At 54.7% G+C, this 24,900-nt stretch overlaps 7 protein-coding genes across 7 annotated transcripts; 4 read left to right on the top strand and 3 right to left on the bottom strand.

Annotated features, from left to right (window-relative positions):
- Window positions 1-1,454, bottom strand: BDY24DRAFT_410260 (uncharacterized protein). Its single transcript, XM_076642843.1, has 7 exons — window positions 1,365-1,454; window positions 1,133-1,251; window positions 886-1,061; window positions 663-818; window positions 427-587; window positions 279-351; window positions 1-210 (listed from the first exon to the last, which is right to left on the bottom strand). The coding sequence occupies exons 1-7, from the start codon at window positions 1,404-1,406 to the stop codon at window positions 41-43; spliced, it is 897 nt and encodes a 298-aa protein (XP_076494525.1). The 5' UTR covers window positions 1,407-1,454; the 3' UTR covers window positions 1-40.
- Window positions 1,455-2,082: 628 nt separating this feature from the next.
- Window positions 2,083-3,332, bottom strand: BDY24DRAFT_396523 (uncharacterized protein). The gene is made up of 2 exons (XM_076641452.1): window positions 2,187-3,332; window positions 2,083-2,116 (listed from the first exon to the last, which is right to left on the bottom strand). The coding sequence occupies exon 1, from the start codon at window positions 3,288-3,290 to the stop codon at window positions 2,193-2,195; it is 1,098 nt and encodes a 365-aa protein (XP_076494524.1). The 5' UTR covers window positions 3,291-3,332; the 3' UTR covers window positions 2,083-2,116; window positions 2,187-2,192.
- Window positions 3,333-7,217: 3,885 nt separating this feature from the next.
- BDY24DRAFT_396520 (ribonuclease H-like domain-containing protein) lies at window positions 7,218-9,552 on the top strand. Its single transcript, XM_076641451.1, has 10 exons — window positions 7,218-7,257; window positions 7,325-7,426; window positions 7,504-7,704; window positions 7,817-7,989; window positions 8,056-8,149; window positions 8,225-8,441; window positions 8,652-8,833; window positions 8,912-8,978; window positions 9,065-9,190; window positions 9,284-9,552. The coding sequence occupies exons 1-10, from the start codon at window positions 7,228-7,230 to the stop codon at window positions 9,451-9,453; spliced, it is 1,362 nt and encodes a 453-aa protein (XP_076494523.1). The 5' UTR covers window positions 7,218-7,227; the 3' UTR covers window positions 9,454-9,552.
- Window positions 9,553-11,224: 1,672 nt separating this feature from the next.
- BDY24DRAFT_396507 (uncharacterized protein) lies at window positions 11,225-15,905 on the top strand. The gene is made up of 6 exons (XM_076641450.1): window positions 11,225-11,580; window positions 11,690-12,086; window positions 12,258-12,560; window positions 12,661-14,587; window positions 14,657-15,377; window positions 15,469-15,905. The coding sequence occupies exons 1-6, from the start codon at window positions 11,422-11,424 to the stop codon at window positions 15,571-15,573; spliced, it is 3,612 nt and encodes a 1,203-aa protein (XP_076494522.1). The 5' UTR covers window positions 11,225-11,421; the 3' UTR covers window positions 15,574-15,905.
- Window positions 15,906-16,783: 878 nt separating this feature from the next.
- Window positions 16,784-18,262, bottom strand: MID1 (Mid1p; the record flags this gene model as incomplete). Its single annotated transcript, XM_076638160.1, has 4 exons — window positions 16,784-16,828; window positions 16,886-17,157; window positions 17,247-17,729; window positions 17,800-18,262. The coding sequence occupies 4 exons, from the start codon at window positions 18,260-18,262 to the stop codon at window positions 16,784-16,786; spliced, it is 1,263 nt and encodes a 420-aa protein (XP_076494521.1).
- Window positions 18,263-19,184: 922 nt separating this feature from the next.
- Window positions 19,185-19,849, top strand: BDY24DRAFT_136813 (uncharacterized protein). The gene has a single exon (XM_076636050.1). The coding sequence runs from the start codon at window positions 19,292-19,294 to the stop codon at window positions 19,709-19,711; it is 420 nt and encodes a 139-aa protein (XP_076494520.1). The 5' UTR covers window positions 19,185-19,291; the 3' UTR covers window positions 19,712-19,849.
- EAF1 (Eaf1p) lies at window positions 19,582-23,558 on the top strand. The gene is made up of 7 exons (XM_076636051.1): window positions 19,582-19,842; window positions 19,928-20,074; window positions 20,165-21,611; window positions 21,774-22,301; window positions 22,422-22,612; window positions 22,731-23,316; window positions 23,409-23,558. Exons 1-7 carry the CDS (start codon window positions 19,708-19,710, stop codon window positions 23,477-23,479), a joined length of 3,105 nt encoding a protein of 1,034 aa, XP_076494519.1. The 5' UTR covers window positions 19,582-19,707; the 3' UTR covers window positions 23,480-23,558.
- Window positions 23,559-24,900: the final 1,342 nt, after the last annotated feature.

Below are 24,900 nucleotides of genomic sequence, written 5' to 3'. Positions count from 1 at the left end.
CGAGGGATTCGAAAGTGAAGAGAGCGAGCGTTGAGAGCGATCAGAGATCTTGCGAGAATCCAACGACCCGTCCTTCCTTCTTCAGTTGGGTTTCCATCGCGAGGAGACGGTCGAGCATGGGTTTGAGGACTTTCGGGAGAGAGGATCGGAAAGCGGGGGAGGAGATGTACGTTGGGAAGGGAGGAGGGAAGTGCTGAAGGATGTTTTGAGCTGGAAGCGACGAAGGAAAAGGAGGAAGTCAGACGCGTCGAAGCGAAAGAGAATCGAGGAGCGCGAACCTCGGTTGAGATCCCCAGGCGGTGGAGAGCCATAGCAGCCGTGGAGAGTTCTACGCTTGACTTTGAGGTTGTACTGGGACATCGAAGTAATCGAGTCAGCTGGAGGGCTCAGTGCGGCGGAATGGAAAAGAGGGAACTTGTTTCTTACCTTTCCGACGTGAAGGATGTTGTTGTTGTAGAAGGTCGTTTGACCAGCTTTGAGGGATATGATAGCCTGACCTGGCATCTCAGCTCCAGGGATAGCGTTAGCTGCTCGCTCCTCCGGCGTACGAACGCGGGAGTGGGAAGACGGGACGGCGATGAGACAATCTTGCGCCGAGGAAACAGATCCTGGTCAGTTTTTCCTTTCTTCTTTGCATCAACGGAAGAGATGTTCGAGCTTACCGTCGTCGTAAAGAGCACAGTTCCACTGAATCCCGTGGTGTTCAATCTTGAGCTTCTCAGCTTCCTCCTCGGACGAAACTTCTGCCTTCACGTCGTCTCGGTGCCAGCTCAGAGCGAAGTCCTTCTCTTGAGGGTTCACCAGCAAGTTGAAGAGCTCTGGATGAGGGGGAACAACGCTTAGTTAGCTTCGACAGAGGACGAAGAGGGTTTTTGAGGGACGAACCAAGCTGCATCTCCTCCCTCCGACAACCCAAGAGCTTCGCTGAAACGTCGAGGATCGGTTCTGAGCCATACCAGCTCGCAAAGACAGGTGATTCGAGATCTGGATGCATGAGATGTTGAATTCCCCATATGTCCTCGCCGGGAGGGAAAGGAGGGAACTGCTTCCCTACGACTCGACTGAAGAAGAAGGGAAAGATTCAGCCCTCGCTTTGGGGAAACGAGGACTCAAGGTCGAGCTCAGAACTCACACGTCCTTCCACTCTCCTTTCCTGCCCTTTTCCGTGACTCGATCTGCAGATTCGAGAAGCTCGGACATGAGCTCTGAAGGGATGAGTCCATCGACGATAACGAAGCCGTTGAGGATGTACTGGAGGAGAGCAAAGGAAGGGAGGGAGGGAAGGAAGGGAGGTGTGAGCTCGGTTCGAGTTGGTTCCCCTGTTCTTTCACCTCTCGCTGAAGAAACGAGAGTTTTCCACTGACCTGCTTCTTGATCTCATCTAGCTGGGAGTAATGAAGAGACATCTCGACGGTCTCGGAAGTTGGAGATGGGCTGAAGGGAGAGAGGTTGTTGCGGTTCGAAGGAAAAGGAGGAGGGCGTCGAATCCGTGAAGAAGATCCCTCGCCGGCAAAGTCGCCGCTGAGCTGTTTCCCTCACAAGACTTCACTCTGGCCATTTTGTTTCGGCACTTCGGTACAGTTGAGAGCGCACAAAATGGGAAGGGCCGATACTTCAGATGATTTCCTGGGAGGAAGAAGGAGAGTACAAGGTCGTGAGAGGGGAAAGAGCGCCGTTCTACTTCCCCCGTTCCTCCCCGACCATGTTTGCTAGGAAACGGGTAGAGATCAAGAGAAAGGTATCCAGGAAAAGTGAAGAAATGAAAATCGCATCGAGTGAGGTTAAATTGCGACGCGAAGTCGACGATTTGGGCGCGACGCGTCGGCGGGGACGAGGAACTGGACGCGGCGAAGGAAAGGACCCAAGGGATATCAGTCGAATGAAAGAAGTTACAGTATACTAAGTATGAGAAGCTTCAAACTCACATGTGATTGGGATCGCTGCGATGTCGACGAGCTCGAAGGAAACGACGACTTGAAGAGACGTTGAATAACTGTGACGATGAGAGAGTCAGGCAAGAAGAGTCAGTATCGGTGTTGTAGTGAGATACAGTGAGATGCAAAGAGAGTCTGACTCGCGGTCATACGAGGTAGATGAATGAAGGACTGAGGTCTGACTGAGCAGAAAGGACGAAGGGTCAGCCTCGGTTCGTCGATCGCTGTAGCTAGAGATCGACAGCAACTCACCTTTCCTCAAGCTGCAGGAACGAAGAGACTCAACCTCCCTTCCTCCTCAACCCACCTCCAATTCCCCCATCTCTCCTTCTGCTCGTCCGAAGCCTTCCTCGCTCCTTTCTCCATCTGCTTCTTCAATAACTCCATCCCCTCCCTCCTGACGATCCTGACCTCAGCATCCCTCGGGAACTGCTTGGAGAGACTTCCTGCGAGATCCAAGTCGGGAAGAGGGGCGACCGGCGCGTCCAATTTGAGCGGATGAAGGACGGGAGGAGTCGTCGTGTAGAGAGTGACGACGAGGTGCTGATTGACTCCTGCCTGGAGAAGCGATTTGGGGATCCTGTAATCCCCTGTCCTAGGGTAGAGGAGTGATCGTTTGGATCCGACGGGTCGAGGAAGGGAGAAGAGGAGACGGAACGTCTCGAGTTGAGGACCGTGAGGAGCGAGGAGGGATCCGATGAGACGATGGCTCGAAGCCGCGAGATGCTCGAAGACGTCTGGGAAAGCTTTGATGAGGAGTTTGCATGCCTCGGGAGCTTTGAACTCGTCGAACCAGTCTTCCTTGAAGCTGTGGTGGTGGTGGATCCAGAGCTTCTGGAGGAGACGTTGATAAGACGGATGCGTCGTCGTCGTTGTCGTCGTCCTTTTCCCGTTCAAGGAGGAGAGTCCGAAGGGGATGAGGTAGCCTGAATCTCCAAGGCAGACGTGCCTGAGGTTGGGAAGGATGATTCGAGAGGGCTGGATGAGGAGGTTGTACCTCGAAGAGAGGAGTTTGGAGAGCTTTGAGACCTTTGTCTCGTCGTAAGGAGCTGCCGCTCCCTCTCCGAAGCAGAGCTCCTTTACCCAACTTCTTCGTCGATCTCCGAGTTCTCCCTTCGAAGCGAGGAGCCCGTCTTCAGGATCGAAGAGGGTGATGAAGTCCGAGGGTTGATGGACGGTGATGGATCTCCAAAAAAAGGGGAGGGAGAGCTCGTGGACAAGCTTGGAGATGAGGAGTAGGGAAGATGTTCCTTTGAGAGGAGTAGGAGGGGAGAACGGACTGGAGACGGAGTAGATGTCGAAAGAGTACGAGAGGATCTTGGTGAGGATGTCCTCGGAGAGCTGAGGGATGGGCATGGTATAGCAGGAAGGAGGAGAAGATGGCGGTTTGAAGGAAGCAGGAACGGTGAGCTCGAGTTTCGAGGTGAGGAGCAAAGCTGGGCCGCCGTTTACGTCTCGCCGTCAGAAACGGCAGATTTACGGCGAAAGCGCAGCTGTGACGTCTTCCGGAAGTCGGCTTCTGAAACGGCAGACGGGAAGCGGTCGCGGTACCGTAGGCGTTCTCAATGATAATGAGCTTCGACTTTCGCGTTTTCACGGCAAACAGACCTCAACCACCACCTCCCTCCGCCAGACTGACGAAAGTTTAGCTCACATCCCTGAAACAACCAGGAGATCCTCGGCATCTCTTTTCAGCCTGAATCCCTTCCTGCACCTACTCCAAGGCCCTCCTCGATCAGAGAATCAGCCACTCCACCCTTTCCCCTTCCTTCTTCTCCTCTGCCCTTGCTCTTTCCCCCTGGCTTTCACCCCTACTTTTCAGGAGAAGCTCATGTCTTCCCGACAGTACGCTCTGTCTCCGCCATCCCTGCGCTTTCAGCCCCTCCAGCTGAAATTTGAGCGACTACAAAAAGCGTCCCTCCTCGTCTCTCCTCCTTCCCTCACTACCTCCTCCCTTCCCCTCCCCTCTTCTCTCCATCACCGATGTCCATCTCAGGCAATCCCTCGTCCTCGCTCGCCGTCAACACCATCATCACTCAAGATCACCATCTCGCGATCATGAAGGATCTTCTCGACAGCGGCCAACTCTCGCCCGACTCGCTCGCTCAACGGGATTCTCTGCTTGTTAACGATGTAAGCATCTACGGGGAGAAGGAAAAGTTTCATCTGGATCTATCCGAGGGAGAATGGAAGCAGGTAGAGTCTAAGAGGAAGCGAAAACCTACCCAGAAGGCTCAGGACATCGGTACGTTCCTCTCCCTCCTCCATTCCGCGCCGTCTCTCCCTTTCTTCGTTCTTCTCCTTCCCTTTACCTGACCTTCTTCTCGTGTCTCTCTCCCCCTCCTGCAGAGCAAGAGGTCGCCGATAACACCCTACGAATCAAGATGAAGAAGGATGCTGCTGCTGCTGCTGCTCGAGCTGGAGGTGAGTCCTTTTTTGAGCTCGGGTTTCTCTTTCCCTTCCCCTTTTCACCCCTTCTCCCTCAATCTGACCTGTTCCTTTTCCGTCTTCCTGATTTAGCTTCCTCCTTTGACTCTGGGAATGCGTTTGGGCCCCTCAGCTCTGACTCTGAGGCTGGTTCTGACTTCGAAGCGAAGCGGTTGAAGAAGGACGAGCGTACGTTTCAACCTTTGTTTTCCGTCGCTCATGTTTAAACATTCCACTAACCACTTTCTTCTCATCATTTTATCTCCCTAACTCCAGTCATCCTTCCATCTCTTGATAAGGGGAAAGGTCGAGCCAGAAGTGAGTCTCTCTTCCGCGTCGTGTTCTCTCTCTCTCTCTTTCGGCTCACTGACCCTCCTTGCTTGTTTGTGTATCAGACCTTTCGGTTCAACACATCGTCACGGCCACCTGTTAGTACAGTGTTCCGCTTACAGATTTTCACCTCTCTCTTCACTGAAGCTCTCCTTCCTTCTTCCTCCCCAACGCGTCCATCCCACAGCAAGCCCTGGATCTGTCTCTTCCTCTTCCCTCATCTCCGGTCTTCCGGTAGATACATCGCATGGATCTGCATCTGTCTTGCACAAGTTCCTTGCTGGCTGTGAGTCTCCCTCTCCGTTTTTTTTGGCTGAGAGCGAGACACGAGTCGGACGCTGACTTTTTGACTTGATCTGCCTCGGCTTCCTCGAACAGGCTCAGTCAAGAAGGACCAACCCATTCCCACTGGTTTGGAGAAGGCTAAGGCTGACGCTAGGGCGATAGCTGAAGAGTCTGGTTCGTTTCGTGTCCTCCCTTTCTTCCTCTTGTAAACGACGTTGCTGATTTCGTTTCTTTGATTGTTTGCGTTGTTCAGAGTCGGACGATCTACCCGACATCACTAAGAAGACCTGGAAGCTCCCGGAACGGAACTGTGAGTAGTACGAGCTCGTATTTCTCGTCTCAGATTCATAGAACTCGAGAGCTGATTGAAGCCGTTGCTCGTCTCCTCGTTTCGCCTCTTTACAGCCTCCGTTGGTGCGACTAAGCAGGTGAAGCTCAAGTTCAGGATCCCATTGGCTTCTTCTTCAAAGAGAACAAACAGAGCTGCTCGAGGTACGTAGAAGCAAGAAGCTAGCTCGAAATCGAGTCACCGGATCTTTGACGCGACTGACTCGCGTTCGTCTTTCGTTTTGTTGCCACCAGAGAGCGATTCGGACTCGGACGACATGCCTGCTCTGCTCCCTATCAAGCCCCCGACGTGGAAGAAACCGAAAACTGGTACGCTCAGACTCTCCTCATCCTCTCTCTCTTCTTTCGTTCGAGTCTCTTGCTGATCTGACCGACCCTTCCTTTTTTTTAGTCGTGGTCGATTCCGATAGCGAGGAGGAAGCCTCATCTCCGATCCCAGCTGGCGACTCAACGAACGCTCGATTCCCTACTTCCAAGAAGGCTCCAGTATTCGGTGAGTCCAGCTCTGTTGCTCTCTTTGAGCTTGGCTCAGTCTCGCTTTGCTGATCAGTCCTCCCTTCCTTTTTGCAGACTCTGGATCCGATACCGAAGCCGACGTTCAACCTGTTCCCAAAGCATCCGTCGCTCGAGATCATGGTCGGAAGCTCGACGGACAGACCCCTCAGCAGCAGCTTGGTGAGTAAAGCTCTGAGCTCGACGCGTCTTCGTTTCGAACGTTGCGCTGATCTCGAGTTGTTCTCCCCTCGTGCTACAGCACACGTTCTCCTCGTCATTAGGAAACCAAACTCTTCGCCTCACTACAAGGCTTTCCATGATCCCACCCTCGGAAAGGACAAGTCGGGAAACCCAGCTGCCGTTTTTGTTTGCACGACGTTCGTCTTTTCTTCTCCTCCTTCACTCCTTATGTGACTCTTGACTGACCTCGACCACTATTGACTCTCCCAGCTGTCACCAACCTGTTATCCGTCCCTTCACCACATCAACAACTGGCGGACTCTCGTCTCACACCGCGGGGTGTACCGACCCTGGAAATCGTCTCCTCGTCGACGTCGGAGTCACCGGAACTGGAGACCACACTCCTCATGGTCTTCGACAGTCAGCGGCTCTCTGGTGTGCTGAAACTGCTAGACCTTTCGTGGCCATAGAAGATCGACGCGTGAGTACAGATCTTCATCTTCTTTCCTCAACGAAGCCAACGCTGAACCTTCGTCACGTCCTCTCTTTCTTCCCAGCTTCACGAGTTTCTTGTTCCGAAAACGTCCAGGATGATGCCTAGTCGGAAAACCATCTCATCCGACATTGGAACGCTCTTTATTCTCATGCAGCTGATCTTGGTGGGCATGTTGCAGGTGAGTCGGACGGGGAGGAGACGAGAGCTCAACTCGAACGAAGCGAACTGACTCAAGTTTTTCGGCCTTTCTTTCAGGCTCACACTGGAGTGTTCCATGTCGGCTGCGATATGTGGCAGTCTCCTAACGGATTCAGCTTCATGGGTGTCGTTCTCTACTGGTACTCCATCAATCCAACAGGATCGACGCTTCGGCGCGTCGTTCTTGAGTTCATTCCGTACGTCGCCTTCCTCCTCGACCCCTACGCCTACAAAAGCGATACTAACCATCTCTGTCCCTCTCTTCTTAGGTTCGACGAGGCTCATACTGGTGTCAACTTGGCCAAGAGTCTCGATGCAACGCTCAAACGTTTCAAGCTTCGGCGTCGGGTGAGTTTCGGATTTTCGCATCTTTTCCCTCTCCTTTCCTTCGCTTACCCTTCCTTTGGGTTTGAACAGATCTGGGGATTCGTCGGAGACTCGGCGTCCAACAACGGAACAATGCTCCAGCAGTTCTCTACGGCTTCATTCGCTGAGAAGTACCCTCGATTCGGACCCGAGTCTCGAGTTCGTTGCATGGCTCACGTTCTCCATCTCGTCGTTGTGGTGAGCATCTTCTTCTTCAATACTTCCATATACACTACTGATCTCGTCCCTACTTCATTCATATCAGAAAATTCTCTCTCCGTTCAGGTCGAGGAAAACGAAGTCGAAGGGCAAAGCCGTCGCTCTTCAAAATTCGAGTGACTCGGAACGTTCCTCGAACGACGACGAGGTGAGTCTACTGGAACCATTTACGCGTTATCTTCTCCATCTTTCGACTCTAATCTATCTTCCTTCTTTTTCTCTCAGCCATCGAGGCTCAACGATCATCTGGACTTCGTCTCGGACGAGGAGGTCGAGGACGCCGACGCCAACGAGGAATTCGAACTCGATTCCGACGAGGAAGCTCAGCTGGAACGAGAGCTGGAGCAGGATCTCCCCGACGAGACGGAGGAGGAGAGGAGGGAGAGGCTCTCGAAGGAGCGAGCATTTAGGGAGGTGTTAACGAAGGTTTGTCGTCACGCTTCTTCTCTCTCCACGCTCGTCGCGTCTTCCGTTTTCCCTTGCCTCGACGCGCCAATACGAAAACTGACGGCTTCTCATCATTTTGGTTTCTCTCTAGGCCACCTGGTTGTCGAAACAACTTCGCTTCAGTGCTCAAACACGCTCAAAGTTCAAAAAGCTATGCGCTCGACTCCTCCTCTCTCTCCCTCACTCTCTCCGCCGACCGATCGACACGAGATGGAATTCGATGCTCTGCATGATCGAAGATGCGATTCGGTTGTTTCCTGCTCTGTGAGTACCATCTGCGATCTCCCTTCCTTTTCAACTCACCCTGACTCGCTCTCATCCTCTCTTCAGTCTGGTTCTTGAGGAGGAGCTCAACGTTCGGTCCAGCAAGAAGCTGAAGTCTTCCGACCTCAAGCTGTTACGGATGCTTTCTCAAGCTTTGATGGTGAGTCTTTTTTGTCCGTTCTCACGCTTCCGAGATGCAGGCTTCCTAATCCTCTTGCCTCTCTTCTCTCAACAGCCTTTCCGGACGACCACGCTTCTTTTCGAACGAAAACAAGTCCCGATGATCCATGAGGCCCTCATCTACATCGACTTGCTTCGAGATGGTCTCGTGGAACTCGCCGGACAGTACTCTCCTGGCCATCCGATGCGGGGAATTGCTCGTCGAGGGATCTTCGTTCTCGACAAGTACTGGAAGATCTCGGACGAGACTCCCTTGCATCGACTTGCTGTCTGTGAGTCCTCTTCCTGCTTCCCTCTTGATCTCAAGTGTGAGATCAATCTCGAGAATCTCCAGAACGACGAGACGCGACTGACTCGATTCGATTCTTCCTTCTTCTTCTCTTACTCTCTCTTCTCTCTCGAAGGTCAGTTCATTTCACTTCTTTCGATCTCCAGAACGACGAGACGCGACTGACTCGATTCAATTCTTCCTCTCCCTTCAGTGCTCCACCCTTCCTTCAAGAGGGACTACTTCGCCGCTACCGGATGGAAACCAGCCTGGATCAAAGAAGCGTTGGACGCTCTTTATGAGATGTGGAATGATTACTACTACGTCGAGACTCCTCCTGGCACCAGCCCTGCTCCGCTGCTGGCTCCGACTTCCTCTGGAACCATTCATACCTCGGTACGTCTCTCTCACCTCTGTACTTCTTCTCCCCAAACGAGATTGTTCCTGACTCTTCTTTCCTTGGTCTATATCCAGTCCTTCTTCTCGAAACCCAAGAGCTACGTCGCTCGAAAGCCCAACCCCATCGAGGCTTATCTAAACGGCTCGTCTCCCTCTCTGTTCAGTTCTTTCGTCTTGCCTCGCTGAAGCTGATCTATCTCCTTATCTTCTTTCCTTCGGCTCCTACAGCTCCTCGAGTCCTCAGTCCCGAAGGACAACCCATCGATGGGTTCCAACACTGGTCGAGAGCGAAACTTGCCGGAGAGGAGCACGACGGGCTCACCAACCTCGCTCTGGATGTTCTCAGCTGCCCAGGTACGTCCTTTTCCGTCTTACTTCACTTCTCAGCTTTCTCTCCTGTTCTCCAAAGCTGATCCTTCACTTCTTCTCTTCTCTTCAAACTCTCAGCAACCTCGGTGGACGTCGAGCGAGCGTTCCGCTCCTCGGGTCTACAGGTCTCAGCCCTTCGCCACAACCTCGGATCTGCTCGACTTGGACAGCTAGCAGCACTCGGTCTATGGTCGAAGGCCGATCTGGTTCCTGACGGGCTTCTGAAGGATAGGAAGGTTCGAGAGTAGATGAGAGGAAGTGGAGGACGCGTCGTTGTTTTTGCTCCTCTTAGCTAAGTTGCTTCTTTGAGGTTTTTTCCCTGATTCTCGATGAAACGTTGCTATCGGGTATTTCGATCGTGGTTCTGCTCAGTCTCTGGAGTGTCTACAGGATGAGCTAGAGGCGGGAAGGAAGAAATCGTGACTTAGATCCCTCTCCTCCCCTGATCGCCGAAAAACTGAGAACAAACTGCAAACGGGAGACGCCAAACGGCATGACGGGAGATTACGGGGTGCCGTAGAAGTCACGTCGAGGTTCATGAGCTGGGAAGGTAAAAAACGTCGAGCCGTAAGACGCCGTCAGCGTTTCGACGGCGGCCCAGCTTTGGTGAGGAGAGGGTGTTTTTCGGGAGCAGATTCTACCACTTTTTGAATAGTTTTCGCTCATTTCTTTCAGGCCATCCTGGTGATTTTCATCTCCTTCCTAACTCTCTCACGTGAAAATCGTTGTTTATTGTTGTTGTTGCTCTTCATTTTGGGCCCTTGCCGTCGATCTCGTCGATCCTCTCTCTTCCCCAAACCGCGACACCTCGAGTGGACCCATCTCTCTCCTCTCCCTTCTCCTTCTTCTACTACCGCATCCCACTCTCTCCTATCTATACTCTCGCCCTTCTCCCCTCCCTTTGATGGCTTCCATCCATCTCGCCAACGTTCAGGAGGAACCCTCGTCTTCAACTCGAGAAGGAACGACGACGTCGACCTCTTCAGCTCCTCCGTGGCCCTCGTTGGTCTCGTCCGACTCCCCTCTGCATACACCCAGCTTGGGAGGAACGGTTCATCACGGTCAAGAGTGAGTACAGCTTCTTCTATTCTTTTTCGAGATCGAAGCTTGGACCCTTCGCGGAGTCTGAAACAGAGCGCGGAGAGAAGGCCAGAGAGTAGGTCTCGAAGGGGAGGGGAGGAGGAGAGGGAAGGGGGGTCGGCTCTACGAGTTCCATCCCCCACCATCCAGAGCTCCTTCCTTCTCTCTTCTTTATACCGAAGAAGAAGACTTCTCCGAAATGGCAGAAATTCGAACTTCCACTCAGTATGACGAAGACCACGAACCTCCTCCCTTCAGCACGTTCGACGTCGCACCTCCTCCTCCTCCTCCTTCCTCCTCCTCGTCCGCTCCTCCTCCTCCCTCTCGACCTTATCCCTCTCGGTCTCGCTCTCACCAAGCGTTCGGAGGCAAAGATCCCTCTACTCGACTCTCCTCCTTCATCACCAAGCTCAAACCCAAGCTCTCCCTCCAGTTCAGAGCTGACTCCCTCCGTCCTCCTCCCTCCCCCTCCTCCTCTCCTTCCCCTACTCCCTACTCCAACTCGCCTTACTCTACTCCTTACAATCCATCCTCACCTTCTACTACAACAACTTCTAATCGAAATCGATCCCCTTACGGCAACTCTACCACCTCCTCCTCTCCTCCTCCTCCTCGCGACCCTCTCCCTCCTCCTGTCCCTCGGAAACCAACCCGTCCTCTCTCGTGGTCACCCGCTACCCTCCTCGCCGCTTCTACGACTCCTCCCAAACCATCTGGAATGGACGATGATGGACTCAGATACGACATGCCCATATCCCCAAGAGCGAGAGCCGCCATTCAGGACGACGAGGACGATTCGCCAGACAAGAGGAGGGAGTTCAGGGAGAGGGAGATCAGTAGAGAGAGAGCAGCTCAGACTGAGAATGGTTACGAGGAGAGGTGAGTTTATTCTTTGGGCTGCTTCGGGGGAAGAGTACAACTTGGTTCGAAGCAGCAGCAGTTCTCGTTCGAACCCGCGGTCGAGCTGACCTCTCTCCCATCTCCCTCCCTCCCTCCCCTTTCATCCCGTCGTCTCGTCACCCACCAACTCCATTGAAAGATATCTTCCTTCGCCTCAGCCCCAGTCTCCACCACCACCACCTTCTCCACGTTCCTCAACCTCTCGTCGTCCAGGCTCCCCAGGTCCCTCAGCTTCCATGTCGTCGTCCCAACCGTCCTCCTCTCGAAACGGCTCAAACTCAGGGACCTCGAGGAGACCTCAGAGACAGGTCGGAGACTGGCTGCTCGGAAAGACCCTAGGAGCTGGAAGCATGGGGAAGGTCAAGCTCGGGACTCATGTGAACTCGTCGGCTAAGGTGAGTCTTGCGGCTCTCTGTTTGGTTCGAGAAGAGAAGGAGGGAGGGAGGAAGAACGAGGTCTTCCCTTCATTCAACTTCTGACGCGCTCGCTCCTTCCCTCTCCAAGGTCGCCATCAAAATCATCCCTCGAATCCCACCTCATCTCCATCGTAACCCTCCTCCTCCGTCAGGTCTCGGTCCAGACGGAGCACCTCTCCCTCCTCCTCCTCCACCAACCGCTTCCTTCATCGCTCGAGCCATCGCCAAGGAAGCTTCCAAAGAAGTGCGAACCATTCGAGAGGCAGCCATCGTCCTCCTCCTCCATCATCCTCACATCTGTGGGATGATGGAAATGATGATCCACACGAATCACTACTACATGGTGTTCGAGTACGTGAGCGGAGGGCAGATGCTCGACTACATCATCAGTCACGGGAGGTTGAGGGAGAGGGCTGCCAGGAAGTTCTCGAGGCAGATTGGAAGTGCGCTGGAGTACTGTCATAGGAACTCGATTGTGCATCGAGGTGAGTTTTTGTCGTTTCGTGGTTGTGTGAAGGGGAGGGGAGTAGCACGACGAGGAAGTCCGAGTCGAGCTGATCGTTCCATTCCTCCTTCCCTCTCTCTACTCTTCCCTCCCACCCTCGTTTTCCTTCTACACCCTCTCCTCGTCTCCTCATTCCACTTCTATCTCTCAGATCTCAAGATCGAGAACATCCTCATCTCCAACACGGGAAACATCAAGATCATCGACTTCGGACTCTCCAACCTCTTCTCCCCTTACTCCCAACTCTCCACCTTCTGCGGTTCGCTCTACTTCGCCGCTCCCGAACTCCTCAACGCTCGTCTCTACACCGGTCCCGAGGTCGACGTCTGGAGTTTCGGAATCGTCCTCTACGTCCTCGTCTGTGGAAAGGTCCCCTTCGACGATCAAAGCATGCCAGCCCTGCACGCGAAGATCAAACGAGGAGTCGTCGAGTACCCGAACTGGCTCAGTGCTGGTGAGTCCCCTTCTTCGATCCTTCTGGGTCTTCGAGCTAAGAAGGGGGAGCTGTAACTGACGCGTCTTCCGCTTTCGTTTTCGTTCTTTCCTTCTCGCAGAGTGCAAAGCTCTTCTCATGAGGATGCTCGTCACCAACCCTCAGTACCGAGCTCCTCTCCCCGAGGTCATGGCTCATCCCTGGATGACGAAGGGATTCGACGGAGCGCCAGACGCTCATCTCGTTCAACGGGAGCCTCTTCGACTGGACGAGCTCGACGGGAAGGTCATCGAAGGGATGACAGGATTCGAGTTTGGATCGAAGGAGGACGTCGAGACGAGGTTGAGGGAGGTCCTCGAGAGCGAGAACTACCGATCAGCCCTTGCGGATTGGGAGGCTCGTCGAGATGGAGGACGAGGATCAAGGAGCGCCTGGAAGGGAACCGTCGGAACGAGCGCCAGCAGCACGAGCTTAGGAGGTCACAGCACCCTCTCGGACAGCAACTTCTCGGAAACCTCAGGATCGTCGCCGTCGAAGAAGTCGTCGAAACGGTTCTCTGGATTCGACTTCTACAGGAAGAAGCTCTTCTCGTCGTCGCCGAAGGAGGAGAAGTCGCACGCTCACTCCCTCCCTGGAACGAACGGTCACAACTCCCACGTCCAAAGTCATACGGGAATCGGATCTCAGCAGGTGGAGATCGTCAAGGAGCCACTCGATCCTACGAGAGGATTCCACCCTCTCATCTCGATCTACTACCTCGTTCGAGAGAAGATGGAGAGGGAGCGCGTCTACGGTCCAGGTCACTTCGCTTCCTCAGAACTCTCGGTCATCCCAACGTCGGCGGACATCTACGCTCAACAGTCTCTTTCCTCCAACGGACGAGCTTCACCAGCAGCAGCGATCAACGCTCTCAACTCCCGAGCCCCAGTCCCAGACTACTCGATGCCCCTCCCTCGTCTCCCAGCTCCAGCATCCTCCGTCGCCTCCCAGTCCAGTCGGGCTCCAGGTCTCGCCGTCGAACTCCCAAGTCGGTCAGCAGCTACTCCTCGAACTCGAGCAGGAATCGACGAACCAGGACTCGGAGAACCCTCCACTCCCATCATGCAGCACCCGAGCGCAGACGAGGCGACCTCTCGGCTCTTGACCACTCCAGCCTCACCGATTCCGGGAGCGGCGATGCCTCGATCTCCTCAAGCAGCCACCCATCGTCGGAGCCACTCCCTCTCCCAAAACCCTACGAGACCTCTCTCGGAAGCCATCCCCATCCCTCAATCCGCCTCAGCAGCTCAGTCGATGTTCCCTCGAGCGTCCGTCGAACACCCAACAGCACGACAGGTCCAGGCCAGCTTCTCGCCTCCTCCTCGAGAGAGCAGCAACCTCCCCGCTCTCCCTCCCATCGAAGACGAGGAGAACCAGGACTTCGCTCCTCCCAGACGGACAGGGGAGTTCGACAAGGCCGCTCCCGCTACTCCTCTCTCGTCGTCGCCCTCAGGATCGACGTTCGCCCGACGGTTCAGCTCGATCCTCTCGATTTCCAAAGCAGGAGGAGGAGGAGACGACGCGTCCAAGAAGATCAACAAACGGCAGAGTCTCACTCTTCCTCGGTCGTTCTCTCGTCCGATGGCGGAGGAACCAGAGAAGCTTTCATCGATAGCAGGCGAGACCGAGGAGCTCGATCCGTCCACTCTCCCCGCTTCCCAGTCGGCTCCCCTGCCAGGAGCAGCTTTCCACAAGCGAGCAGCAACGGTCCTCGAGGCTGGACCCAACGGACGAAGGAACCACGAGCGTCGGACGTCGATCGGAGGATCGATCTCGAGGAGTGCGACGACGGCGTCGAACTCGAATCGGAGAGCTTCGGGTCAGCAGAGGCCTAGTTCGGTGGTGGGATCGGTGAATGGTCCTGGAGGAGACGGGACGGGAGCTGTTGCTGCTGGGGAATGGGGAGGGTTGGAAGCTGCTGATGAGAAGGAGGAGGATAGGAATGGAGCGAAGGAGGAACAGACTGCTCCAGCTGAGTTCAAACCGCTCTATGCGAAGGGGTTATTCAGGTTTGTTCTCTCTCTTCTGTCCCCTCCCTGTAACGAACGCTGATCAGATCTCTCCCTTGCATCTTCCAGCGTCGCCACCACCTCGACGAAGTCAGCAGCAGCTCTCTCGGAGGACATCAAACGCGTCCTCGATCGATTCGGAATCCAGTATCGACAAGTCAAGGGAGGATTCGAATGCGTTCACACCCCGTCCATCGACCTCTCCACCGTCGCTGCTCCTTCCAAACTTTCCACGTCGCCGATGGACGCAACAGGATCGATCCGTCGGAAACCCAGTCTCAAGAGAAAGAGCTCGAAGGGTCTGCTCGGGATCGTGACCTCCTCGTCGAAGGACAAAGGACTCGTCGCTGCTCCCACCTCTCCTCCCTCCCAACTCCCTCCTCTCCCTCCAACGCCCATGGCTCCTCCTCCTCCACCTCCAATCGGAAGCGATACCTCAGGAGACTCGTCCTTCGTCACCGTTCCAACAGCGGCGACCAACCTCGAGGACTCGGCTGGAGCAGGACCTTCGAACACCAACACTCCCGGAGCTTCGACGAACGGATTCCCTACGCAGTCTGGATCAGCTTCGACAGCTGTCGTTAAGACGATCGTGGATCCTCTGTCCCCTCCCGTCTCGCCTAGACCAGTGAGGCAGGCGATCGCTCCTCTCCCTAAGACGCCTGTGGGAGGAGTGGGTGGCGGGGAGGAAGATGGAGCGAACGGATGGATGTTCGGTGGGAGTAGTGGAGCTGGGAATGGAGGTGGGATGAGTGAGATGGTGGTGAGGTTCGAGATCAACGTGATCAAGGTGAGTTGGTTCGACGCGTCTCTCGACCTCTGTCGGTCTCGAGTTTCGTCGCTGACTCCTTTCTTCGCTCGTGCTTTCTCTGTAAACGTAGGTTCCATGGCTTCCTCTGCACGGTCTTCAGTTCCGACGAGCAGGAGGGAACGGGTGGGCGTACCAGCAACTTGCGAAGAGAATCCTTGCGGATCTGAAGCTCTGATTTTGCTCATTCTCTTCGTCCGGTTCTTTCGCCCACTACTTGACCTCCGTCTACTATCTTATACCCATATCTCCCTCTTTTCATACTCTCTCATTTCAATCCATCTCCTTCTTTCACGCTTTGTACGCCTCGTTTTTTTTTCGTTCTTTCGTGCTCGCTTTTTTTGCTCTTGTTCTCGTTCCCTCCTCTCCGGCTCTATACTCTTTCTCCTCGCATCTTTCCATGGTACACTTCCACCCTTCTTTCTTCCACGGTTCCTCTTTGATTCCTCTTTGATTATCTACAAACATCTCTCTCTCTCTCTCTCTCTCTCTCTCTCTCTCTCTCTCTCTTCTCTCCTTCCGTTTGCGTTTCGTCTTCGTGCATCACTTTTTTGCCTCTTTCTTACCCTAACTTACACAACTCCCACATCCTCTACCCAATCTTCAAAAATACCATGATCTAGAGCATCGCTTGCCGTCTAGATCTGAGAATCGAGAGGCAAGAAGGGAAGGGCAGAACGCGTCGACGCATCTCCCTCTCGTCCGCGTCTGAAAGCAGCGAGCGATAGAGACGAGTTCGGTCGGTAGCAAAGATTGCTGAATAAAATGTGACGTGAAAGCAAAAGCAAACTACAGCAAACCGAAGACTTGAACCCAAAAGAAACGAAAAACAAGACGCGTCGAGACGAACCTCTCCTCGAGGTTCACGATTCTCGCTCCCTCCTCCTCCTCCTCTCTCCCCATCCTCTTCGCTCTCATCTTCCTCTCGCAACCACTCAGCTTAACCTCGAACCCTCCCTCATCCTCTCAACCCCTTCCCTCATCCTCTCAACCCCTCCCAAACATCACAACTCCTCTCCTTTCCTCCCACCACCGCTCTCACCTCCCTCCCCCTGATCCCAAACATCCCCACCCCGCCATCCTCCCCAATTTCACCCACGAACTCCACGCCTCCAACGCCATACGTCCCTCGCGCCGTCCCGAGTCCATCCCGTCCGCCTTTCTCGAGCGGACAGCGGAAGCCTAGGAAGACGGGACAGATGCGGTTGACGATCTGACAGGTTTCGAGGCAGGGAAGGAGGTGGGTGTAGGTGTAGGGGAGGTCGAGGGAGGAGGAGGAGGAGGGAGAGACGAGGACGGTGGATTGATTGAGGGAGACGGAGGAGGACGAGGACGAGGAGGCGCACTGCGAAGAAGGGAAAAAGGGAAAGGGAGAGAAGAGAGGCGTGTTAGTCAAGAGAAGAACAACGACAACAAGAGAAAAGGATGCACGACTGGAAAGCGAGAGAGAGAGAGAGAGAAAGAAGCAAAACGCGTCTGTCTCGACTCACCCTCGGCACCAAACTCCTGCACAACCACTCCCTGTAAACCTCGTAGCACATCTCGCACGAGCTCACAGGAGAGTAGTTGTCCCTTCCACACGCGTAGGTTGACAAGGTGGTAGCGAACGAAGCGAGGTAGGTTTCGATGATGGAGGTGAGGTTGGAAGGGAGGGAGGTGAGGAGACCGGCGGAGGTTTCGGATTCGGGCAGAGCGGCTGCATAGGTCAAGGAAGGACAGATGGAGGTCGGGGAGGTGTAAAGGAGGGGACAGGGAAAGTCGGCTAGGAAAGGAAAAGAAACGAGAGTCAGCGAGAGCGGAGGGAGAGAGGAAAAAGGAGAGTCGACGCGTCGAGAACGGGAAGACACGCACCTTCCTTCATCCTGAAAGCTATCGGTCCACTCAACTCGACCCCGCTCCCTCCCACCACCCTTTTCTCCACCCAAACGATATATTCCTCCTCCGGAACCAACTCCTGTCCCTCCAGAACCACCATCTCCCTCCACCCTTTCCCCGCCAGCAACCGCGTCTGTTTCTCGACGACGGTGACGTTCTTCAACCGTCCCGTTTGCTTCCGAACGAAGCAGGAAGATTTTCCCAGCGAGACGGAGGAGTTGAGGAGGGTGGGAGAGGAAGGGAAGATGTAAAAAGAGTGGTTCGGAGGGAGGGTTGGGAGGGACGCGTTGACGGGGTTGGACGACGACAAGGGAGGAGGAGGAGGGAGGACGTAGTTGGGGTAGGTCTGAGGGACGGCTGAGGCTGGAGGAGGGGAGAAGACCGGAGTGAAGAGGAGGAGGTGGGTCGAAGAAGTATCCGCTAAGACGGGGAGGGTGGGAGAGATCGTTTGAAGAGGGGCTGAGCAAGAAAGAGAAACGAGGGCTGAAGGTGAGCGAGCGGAGGAGGTTCGACGAACACATAAGCTGACCTGTTGTCGATAATCCCACTTCTATCTCTCCTTCTAATCTATCTTGAGAACTATAGGAAGCTACTCTGAGCCCACCTTCCCCTACGGTTCCGTTCCAAGAAGCGAATCCTGCGTCGAAATCCAAGATCCAGACTCCCAGCTTCGGGTTGCTGGCGGTTCCCTTCTTCAACAGATCCGACGAGGAAGGGATCTTGATAGAGGTTGCGTTGGTGACGAGAATGGTCGGAAGCAGATTTGACTCCGTACATAGAGAGACCGAGAGATAGACGGTGGAAGGTGACGAGGAGGAGTTGAGGGAGAGGACGAGGGGAGCGGAGGCGGTGAGAGAGAGGTTGAACGTCGAGAGAGAAGGGAGCGGGAGGATCGTCTGAGCGAAAGAGAGAGTGGTGGAGAGGAGGAGGAAGAACAGACACGTCTCGGGTGGACGAGGAGGAGTTCCAGAGCGTTGTATACGAGGGAGCATCAGGGAGGGAGGAGGAGTCGAGTCGAGTCTAGGGAGGAAGACGATCGAGAGGAGGAGGGTTGTTGTTGAGCTTGTTTGCGTTTTCGTAGATTTGATATAGAGTGGATAACGATCCTCTTGTCGTATTGAAGAGTCGATAGATGAGGTTCAACCTGTAGAGATGCTGGCGGTTTGAAGGGTCAAGCCAACTCGAAGCTCATCGCCTTCTCTCGTTTCCCTCCCAACTTCGAAGTCGACCTCCTCCCCTCTCCACTCCCTTCCCTTCTTTCGCCCGTCTTTCTCGCCTTCCCCACCACCCATCCTCCTCTACTTTTGCGCTCCTCTTAATCCTCGGTAGCAGAGGATTCCAACGATATGGCGGACGTCTCTGTCTCTGTAAACGACGGCTCAGACAACGGACTTTGGCAGGACGACGACGAGGAGGAGAACGAGCAGCAGGTGAGAGAGAGAGAGACAGAACGACTCTTGTCTGTGTATACAGAAGCCTGATTCTAAGTTGTATACATTCTTCGTAGATGCCTTCTAAGGAAGACGTCCTTCAGATTCTACTAGATCTCAAAGGATCCAAACGATCGTACGTTCTCTTCTCCAACTTGAGCTCTCGACTCTCACTTCCCTTCCCTCTCCTTCGCCTCGTTCCCTCGGCTGATCCTCCCTCTTTTCTTCCCTTTTTCGCATTAGATCCATCAAAGTCGAGCATGCTGCCAATCTGAGAGAACTCTTTAATATCATTCAAACCTTCAAGGCCACCGGAGGACCATCGAACGGAGAGAAGCAGGAGGAGGACGACGACGAGAAGCATCGTGAGCTTTGGGCCGAGTTCGAAGACAGATTCGATCTCGACAAGGAGTGAGTCCCGATTCAGAGAAGCTTGTATATGCACATCCACTCCATGCTGACTCGCTTATCCTTCTTGTCGCAGCCCCTTTACGTCGATCTCAACCCTTGAGCTTCCTCCTTCCTCCCCTTCCTCCTCCTCCTCCCTCCTCGTCTCGCCAGACAAGCTTCCAACTTCAACCAGCAACAAAGATGAGGCTCACGAAAACACCCTCGTCAACGGCTCCTCTTCCTCCTCGACATTCAACGAACCCGTCATCCCTACATCCTCCCGTCCAGCAACCCAACCCAACGGCAACTCCTCGACCGTCGTCGTTCCCGCTCGAGTTCTCCTCCTTCCAACTCCTACTCCCATCAACCCCTTTACCTACTGCATCCCTCTCTCTCTCATCTCAGCACCTCCTCCTCCACCACCAGAACCAGAAGCATCCGAGACGCCCGAGCAGAAGTACGATCCTCCTCTCACCGCTCGAGCAGCTCGGATCCCTCTCCCTCTCGTCTCCCCTTACGCCAGGACGCTCTACCCTATCCCGGTTCTTCCAGCGGATGGAACGAGGAAGTCGATACTCAAGGCTAGGAAGAAGGGAACCTCGTCGACTTCGGGAGGGATGAACGGGAGGGAGGGAGGAGGAGGACAGGCTCCTCCGGCGGATCTGTTCAAGTGGCAGGCGACGGTGAACGCGAACCCGTTGAGTGTGATGGTTAGGACGGCTAAGAAATGTTTGGGGAGTTCGGATTGGGAGGTGAGTAGCTTCGTGGTTTTGGTGCGGGAAGGGAAGAGGAGCTTGAGCTAAAAGTTGGTCGCTTCCGCGTTCGAACAAAACCCAGACCGCCTACACCGAACTTCGCTTCAACCGAGCCATGCAACGTGTCGAGCAACTCAAATCGGAAGGTCGATGGTCGTTCCGTCAACCCAAGAAGCAGAAGGGACCCCCTCTCGCCAAGAGCCACTGGGATTGGATGCTTGAGGAGATGGTGAGTCTCGAACTCCCTCCCCTCCTCCCCTTTCCCTTCAACTCTTTCGTTTCTTCGACTGACTCTCTTTCTTTTCGACCCCCTCAACAGAAATGGCTCCAGACCGACTTCAGGGAGGAACGTCGATGGAAGGTCGCTCTCGCCTACGAGATGTCCCAATGGGTCCTCGATTGGCACGACGCGAAGGACAAGTCGGAGGTCTGCGGTCGAGTCGGAACTGGCAAGTTCACGTCGCTTTCGTCGTCGAAGGAGGAGGGAATCGATGCGGACGGAGACGCTGAGATGGAGGAGGAGCAGGACGGATTTGGAGCTGGAGTCTCGGAGGAGAGGAGGGAAGTCGGAGAGGAGGAGAACGACGATGTCGAGATGGACGCGTCGAAGGAATCGGCAATTTCGTCGAAGAAGAAGATCCACCATCCCTCTCAACTCGACGGAATCGACTCAACCACAGCCAACCTCATCATCAACAGTACCACCGCCAACGATACCACCGTTCTCGACGAGGAACCCGTCGACAACCTCTCCGCGACGGTCGAAAGTCAAGCAGCGGTCGAGGAAGCGTTGGACGACCTGGAATCCAAGATGACCGACGAGGCTCGAGACGAATCGGACGACCCTCTTCATCTCGCAGCAGCAGCATCGTCGAAGAAGTCGACGGAATCGAATGGAGTCGACGGAGAGGGAGCGGTAGACGAGGACGAGGACGCAGATGGAGACGGAGAGATGGACGCCGACGGAGATGGAGAGGTCGAGATGTTGGACATCATCCCCGAGGCCGCACGATCTTCCACCAACCCCGAGATCACGGGAGAGGTCAACCTCGGAGAGATCGTTCCTCCAGAACTCCCAATCGAAGACGCCAAACCGCTCGCTCCTCTCAAAACGGCCAACAACGATCCTCTCCCGCCCTCGTCCTCCAACGGAGAGCACCCCTCCTCCTCCTCAGCAGCGCCAGCTCTCAAGGCCGGATCCACCAACCCTACTCTCACCTCGAACGATGGAGGCCAACTCGTCGAGGCCGACGAGCTCGACGCGGAGGAACGACTTCGAACAGCTCGATCCACTCTCCTTCAACTCTCCCCCACTTCCCTCACCTTCGACCTCTGGGCCTTCTCCCTTCCTTCCTCCGTCCCGGACCAACCTCAACCTCACCCTGACTCCTCTCTCGAGAACGCCAACCTCGACGAAGACCCCTCCTCTGATCCACCCTCCATCCCATCGACCTCAACCCTCGACGCCCACCTCTTCTCTGACCTGCTCGGCGACGTCTCGGCCTACAGCATGCCGCTACCTCTCTCGGATAGCGCCATCCTCAGCGGGAGGATCGACAGGAGGATCGACGAGGCGACGGTGTCGGGAGGGAAGTTGGCTCACACGTCGAGGTTGTTGGATATTCGACCGGTGTTGGTTAGCACGCTGCAGCCTGGGAAGAAGAGGAAGGGAGACGAGTGGGAGGATCTGGGAGATTTGTGGGGTGCGAATGAGTCGGGAGATTATGGAGAGCCGAGAGGGGAGGTGGTCAGCTGGGGAACGTGTTGTGAGTTTCTCTTTCCGTCGCGTCGACTCGTTTTCGTTTTTCGTCCTCTCGTCGACGCTGACCTCACGCTTCCCCCTTTAACTCCATCTCTGCCCTTCCTCCTCTCACTCCCCTTCACTCCCATCTACCCGTCTCCTACTCCCTCGTCTCCATCCATCACAGCTCTCTTCGCCCGCAAAAAAAGCAAAGAATCCGTCCACCCTCCCACCTGCGTGAAACCCAGCCAACCTCGCAACTACGAAATCCGACTCTCCTCAACCATCTGGCAGAACGACGACGACATCGTCCTCCAACGACTCTGCCATCAGTTCCCGTTCAACTGGCAACTCATCTCGGACGCCTTCAACACGTCGAGACGAACGCTCTCCATCGATCGACGGTCGCCTTGGGATTGCTGGCAGCGATGGAACAAGAAGTGGAACCCGAATCCGGAGAAGGAGGTGGACAAGAAGGACGGAGCGACGAGTGAGCCGGGGATGGTGGACGGAGGAGAAGGAGGAGCGAGCTCGCCTGGAGGGACGGTGCTGGCTGCTGCTGCTGTGTCGAAGAAGGGAGAGAAGGGGAAGATGGTTCCTGCGATTTTGGATCCGAAGTTCGAGGGTTCGAAGAAGAAGTTGAGGCATGCCAAGTTGTACGAGGCGATGAGGAAGACGGCGAAGAGGAGGGATCTGACGAACAGGAAGCCGAATCGTGAGTCTTTTCTTCTCTCCTTTTCACTTTGTCTTTTCCCCTCCGTCTCCTTCCCTATGCCCACGTCCTCGTACTGACTACTCTTTCTTCTCGTGCTCGTTTTCGTCCTCGCTGCTACAGTCAAGGAACCTCGACGAGTCCTCACCGCCCACGAATCTCACAACCAGTACATCTCGAGTCGAATCGGAGGACCTACGCCAGCGGATCTCTCTCAGCACAAGTGGGAGAGAGACAAGGCCTACAACGAAGCTCAGAGAGCTGCTACAGAGCAGCGAGACATCGCTTTCCGACGATACCAGCAGGGACTCGCCGTTCGTCCTCGCTTCTTTCCGTGCCTTGACGCGTCTCGTTCGTTTCGAGTTCTCGACCTTACCTCGCTGACTCCTCCTCTTCCTTTATTTTTTTTCCTCTTTTCTCCAGAACCAACAGAACCAACAAGGAGGTTCTCGACAAGGAGGATCCGGAACTCCTCCCGGAGGTCAACAAGGAGGTCAACAACAGCACCAGAACCAAGGAAACCGTCCTCCAGGCTACCAGAACGGTCCGAATCAGCAACATTCCCAGCTTACTCCTCAGCAGCAGCAACAGTTCCAGCAGAACGCCGTCCATCAACAACGTCTCGCCGCTCTCGCTGCTTCTCAGAACGGAGGAGGAGGACCTTCGAACGGTTCGGGAGGAGGAGTCGATCGTCAACTCCAGCTTCTTCAAGCTCAACGAAACAACCAAGGTCGAGGTCCGAATCAGCAACAGCAACAGCAGCACGGCCAACAGCAGCAGCAGATGCATCCTTCTCGAGCTCCAGGCGTAGGAGGAGGAGGACCCGACAGGAAGAGCTCCCGTGCCAACTCCGACTCGCCGTCGATGCAAGCCGCTGGGATCTCGAGACCTGGCTCGTCCGGACCTGGAGGAGGGCTAAGCTTCCAGGGTGCGAGAGGAGATACGCCAGCGGAGATTGCTCAGAGTTTGGTGGCGACGGTGCCGGCGGAGATTTGTGCGAAGCTGGATAAGGTGCTGAGTGAGTCGCGTCGTTTCGTCTTCTCTTCGTTTCGAGAGAAAGAAAGCTCGAGCTGACTCTCGGTTTGCTTTGATTCCTTTTGTTTTATCTAGCTATCAACGGTCACTCGGTCACTCCTCAACTCATCCAGGCTGCGTTGGCGAATAAAGTTAGGGTGAGTTGATTTCCGAGTTCGACGTGTCTCTCTCCCTACTGACCCTTTGACCCTCCTTCTTCATCCTTTCTACAATCCAGAACGACGCTGCTGCTGCTCAGGCTGCCGTCATGAAGGCCGCCGGGAACGCTTCGTAGTTTTTGCTTTGCTCGACGCGTCCGTCGACCCTACCCTCCTTTCACTCTCGTCTTCGGTTCTCGCTTTTCGTTCTTGTCGCCTTGGTTTCCTGTTGTATACATCGCTCGTAGTCTTCGGTTTTCTCTACTTCTTCTCTCTGTCTTTCGCTCTAAACATCCAAGACGTCGAGAGGCGATTCCAAAAGAAAGGACGCGTGATCGCCCAGGGAGAGGACGAGGAAACGCCAGGTCAGCTTCGACTCTCTCTCTCTAGGTCGATAACGAAAAAAGAAGAGGAGCGAACCAGCAGTAGTCTGGCTCGAAGAGAGTCGAGTAGGATGGCTGTGAGAGCCAAGTTCGAGGGAGAAAAGTCAGCTCGCTCTGCTCGTTTGAAAAGAGAAAGACACGCGTGCGAGGGGAGACCTCCCTTGCTGGAGCCGCCTCTGAGCTCTAGGAACTCTAGAACTGCTAGAATCCAGTATTTTTCTCGGTCCGAGTCGTCTTGACTCCCCGCAGGAGCTCCTTTGACCGTCGAAGGCAGGGACGACGAAAACCCGACGACCGCGTCTCTGTCCCACCCTTTCGCTCTCGCTACTCTCTCACAGTCTTTTTTTGCTGCCGCTTCCGTCTTGTATCTCAAATGACCAGTGGTTTTACTTCCGAAAATCTTTCCCGTAGAAACGCTGGTATAAAAGACCGAGCTGCTCCATCGATCCCTCCCCCTTCCCTCGCTCGATTCTTTTCAGCCCCAAGAATGAGAACGGCGTTCGAAGCTTTTTTTTTCAAGGGCCTCGATCTCCTGAGTTGTTGCCAGCTCGAGCAGCTGAAGAAAGAATTAGCGAAAGGTTGGAGAGAAGGAGAGGAGGAGGAGAGGGAAGAGTAGTAAGGTTTCAACCCGCCCTCCCGACCGTCCCTCCCGTCCCGAAGCTTCTTGACGATGGTTTGGAAACCTTCGGCGGAAACTTACTCGAGAGCTTCAACACTCAGCAGAGTTCTGTTTGACCCTTGTGCTTGTAGGAAAGGCTGGTCGAGTAACAGATGAATCAGTTAGCAAGAAAAGGGAAAACGAGCGCGTCGAGATCTCTGACGATGGTTTGCTTTCCTCGAAGCTCGATGAGCGCGCCAGAAAGTGAGACGGCGAGATGTCTCGCGTATCGGCGAGATCTTTACGTTCCAGTGAAGATGACGACGGTTTTCCTTATCATTCCAGCGACGAAAAAGAAATCTAGCTCATCCGACGGCTCCCTTGCTCGCTTCACCTGCCTCCCAACGAATCGAGAAATTTACTTCGTCCCACTACTACTTCAGCTCAGC

The sequence above is a fragment of the Mrakia frigida genome, assembly GCF_051309035.1.
Source record: "Mrakia frigida strain ATCC 22029 unplaced genomic scaffold BDY24scaffold_26, whole genome shotgun sequence".
NCBI classification, from domain to species: Eukaryota; Fungi; Basidiomycota; class Tremellomycetes; order Cystofilobasidiales; family Mrakiaceae; genus Mrakia; species Mrakia frigida.
This window is presented reverse-complemented; position numbering and strand designations above follow the sequence as displayed.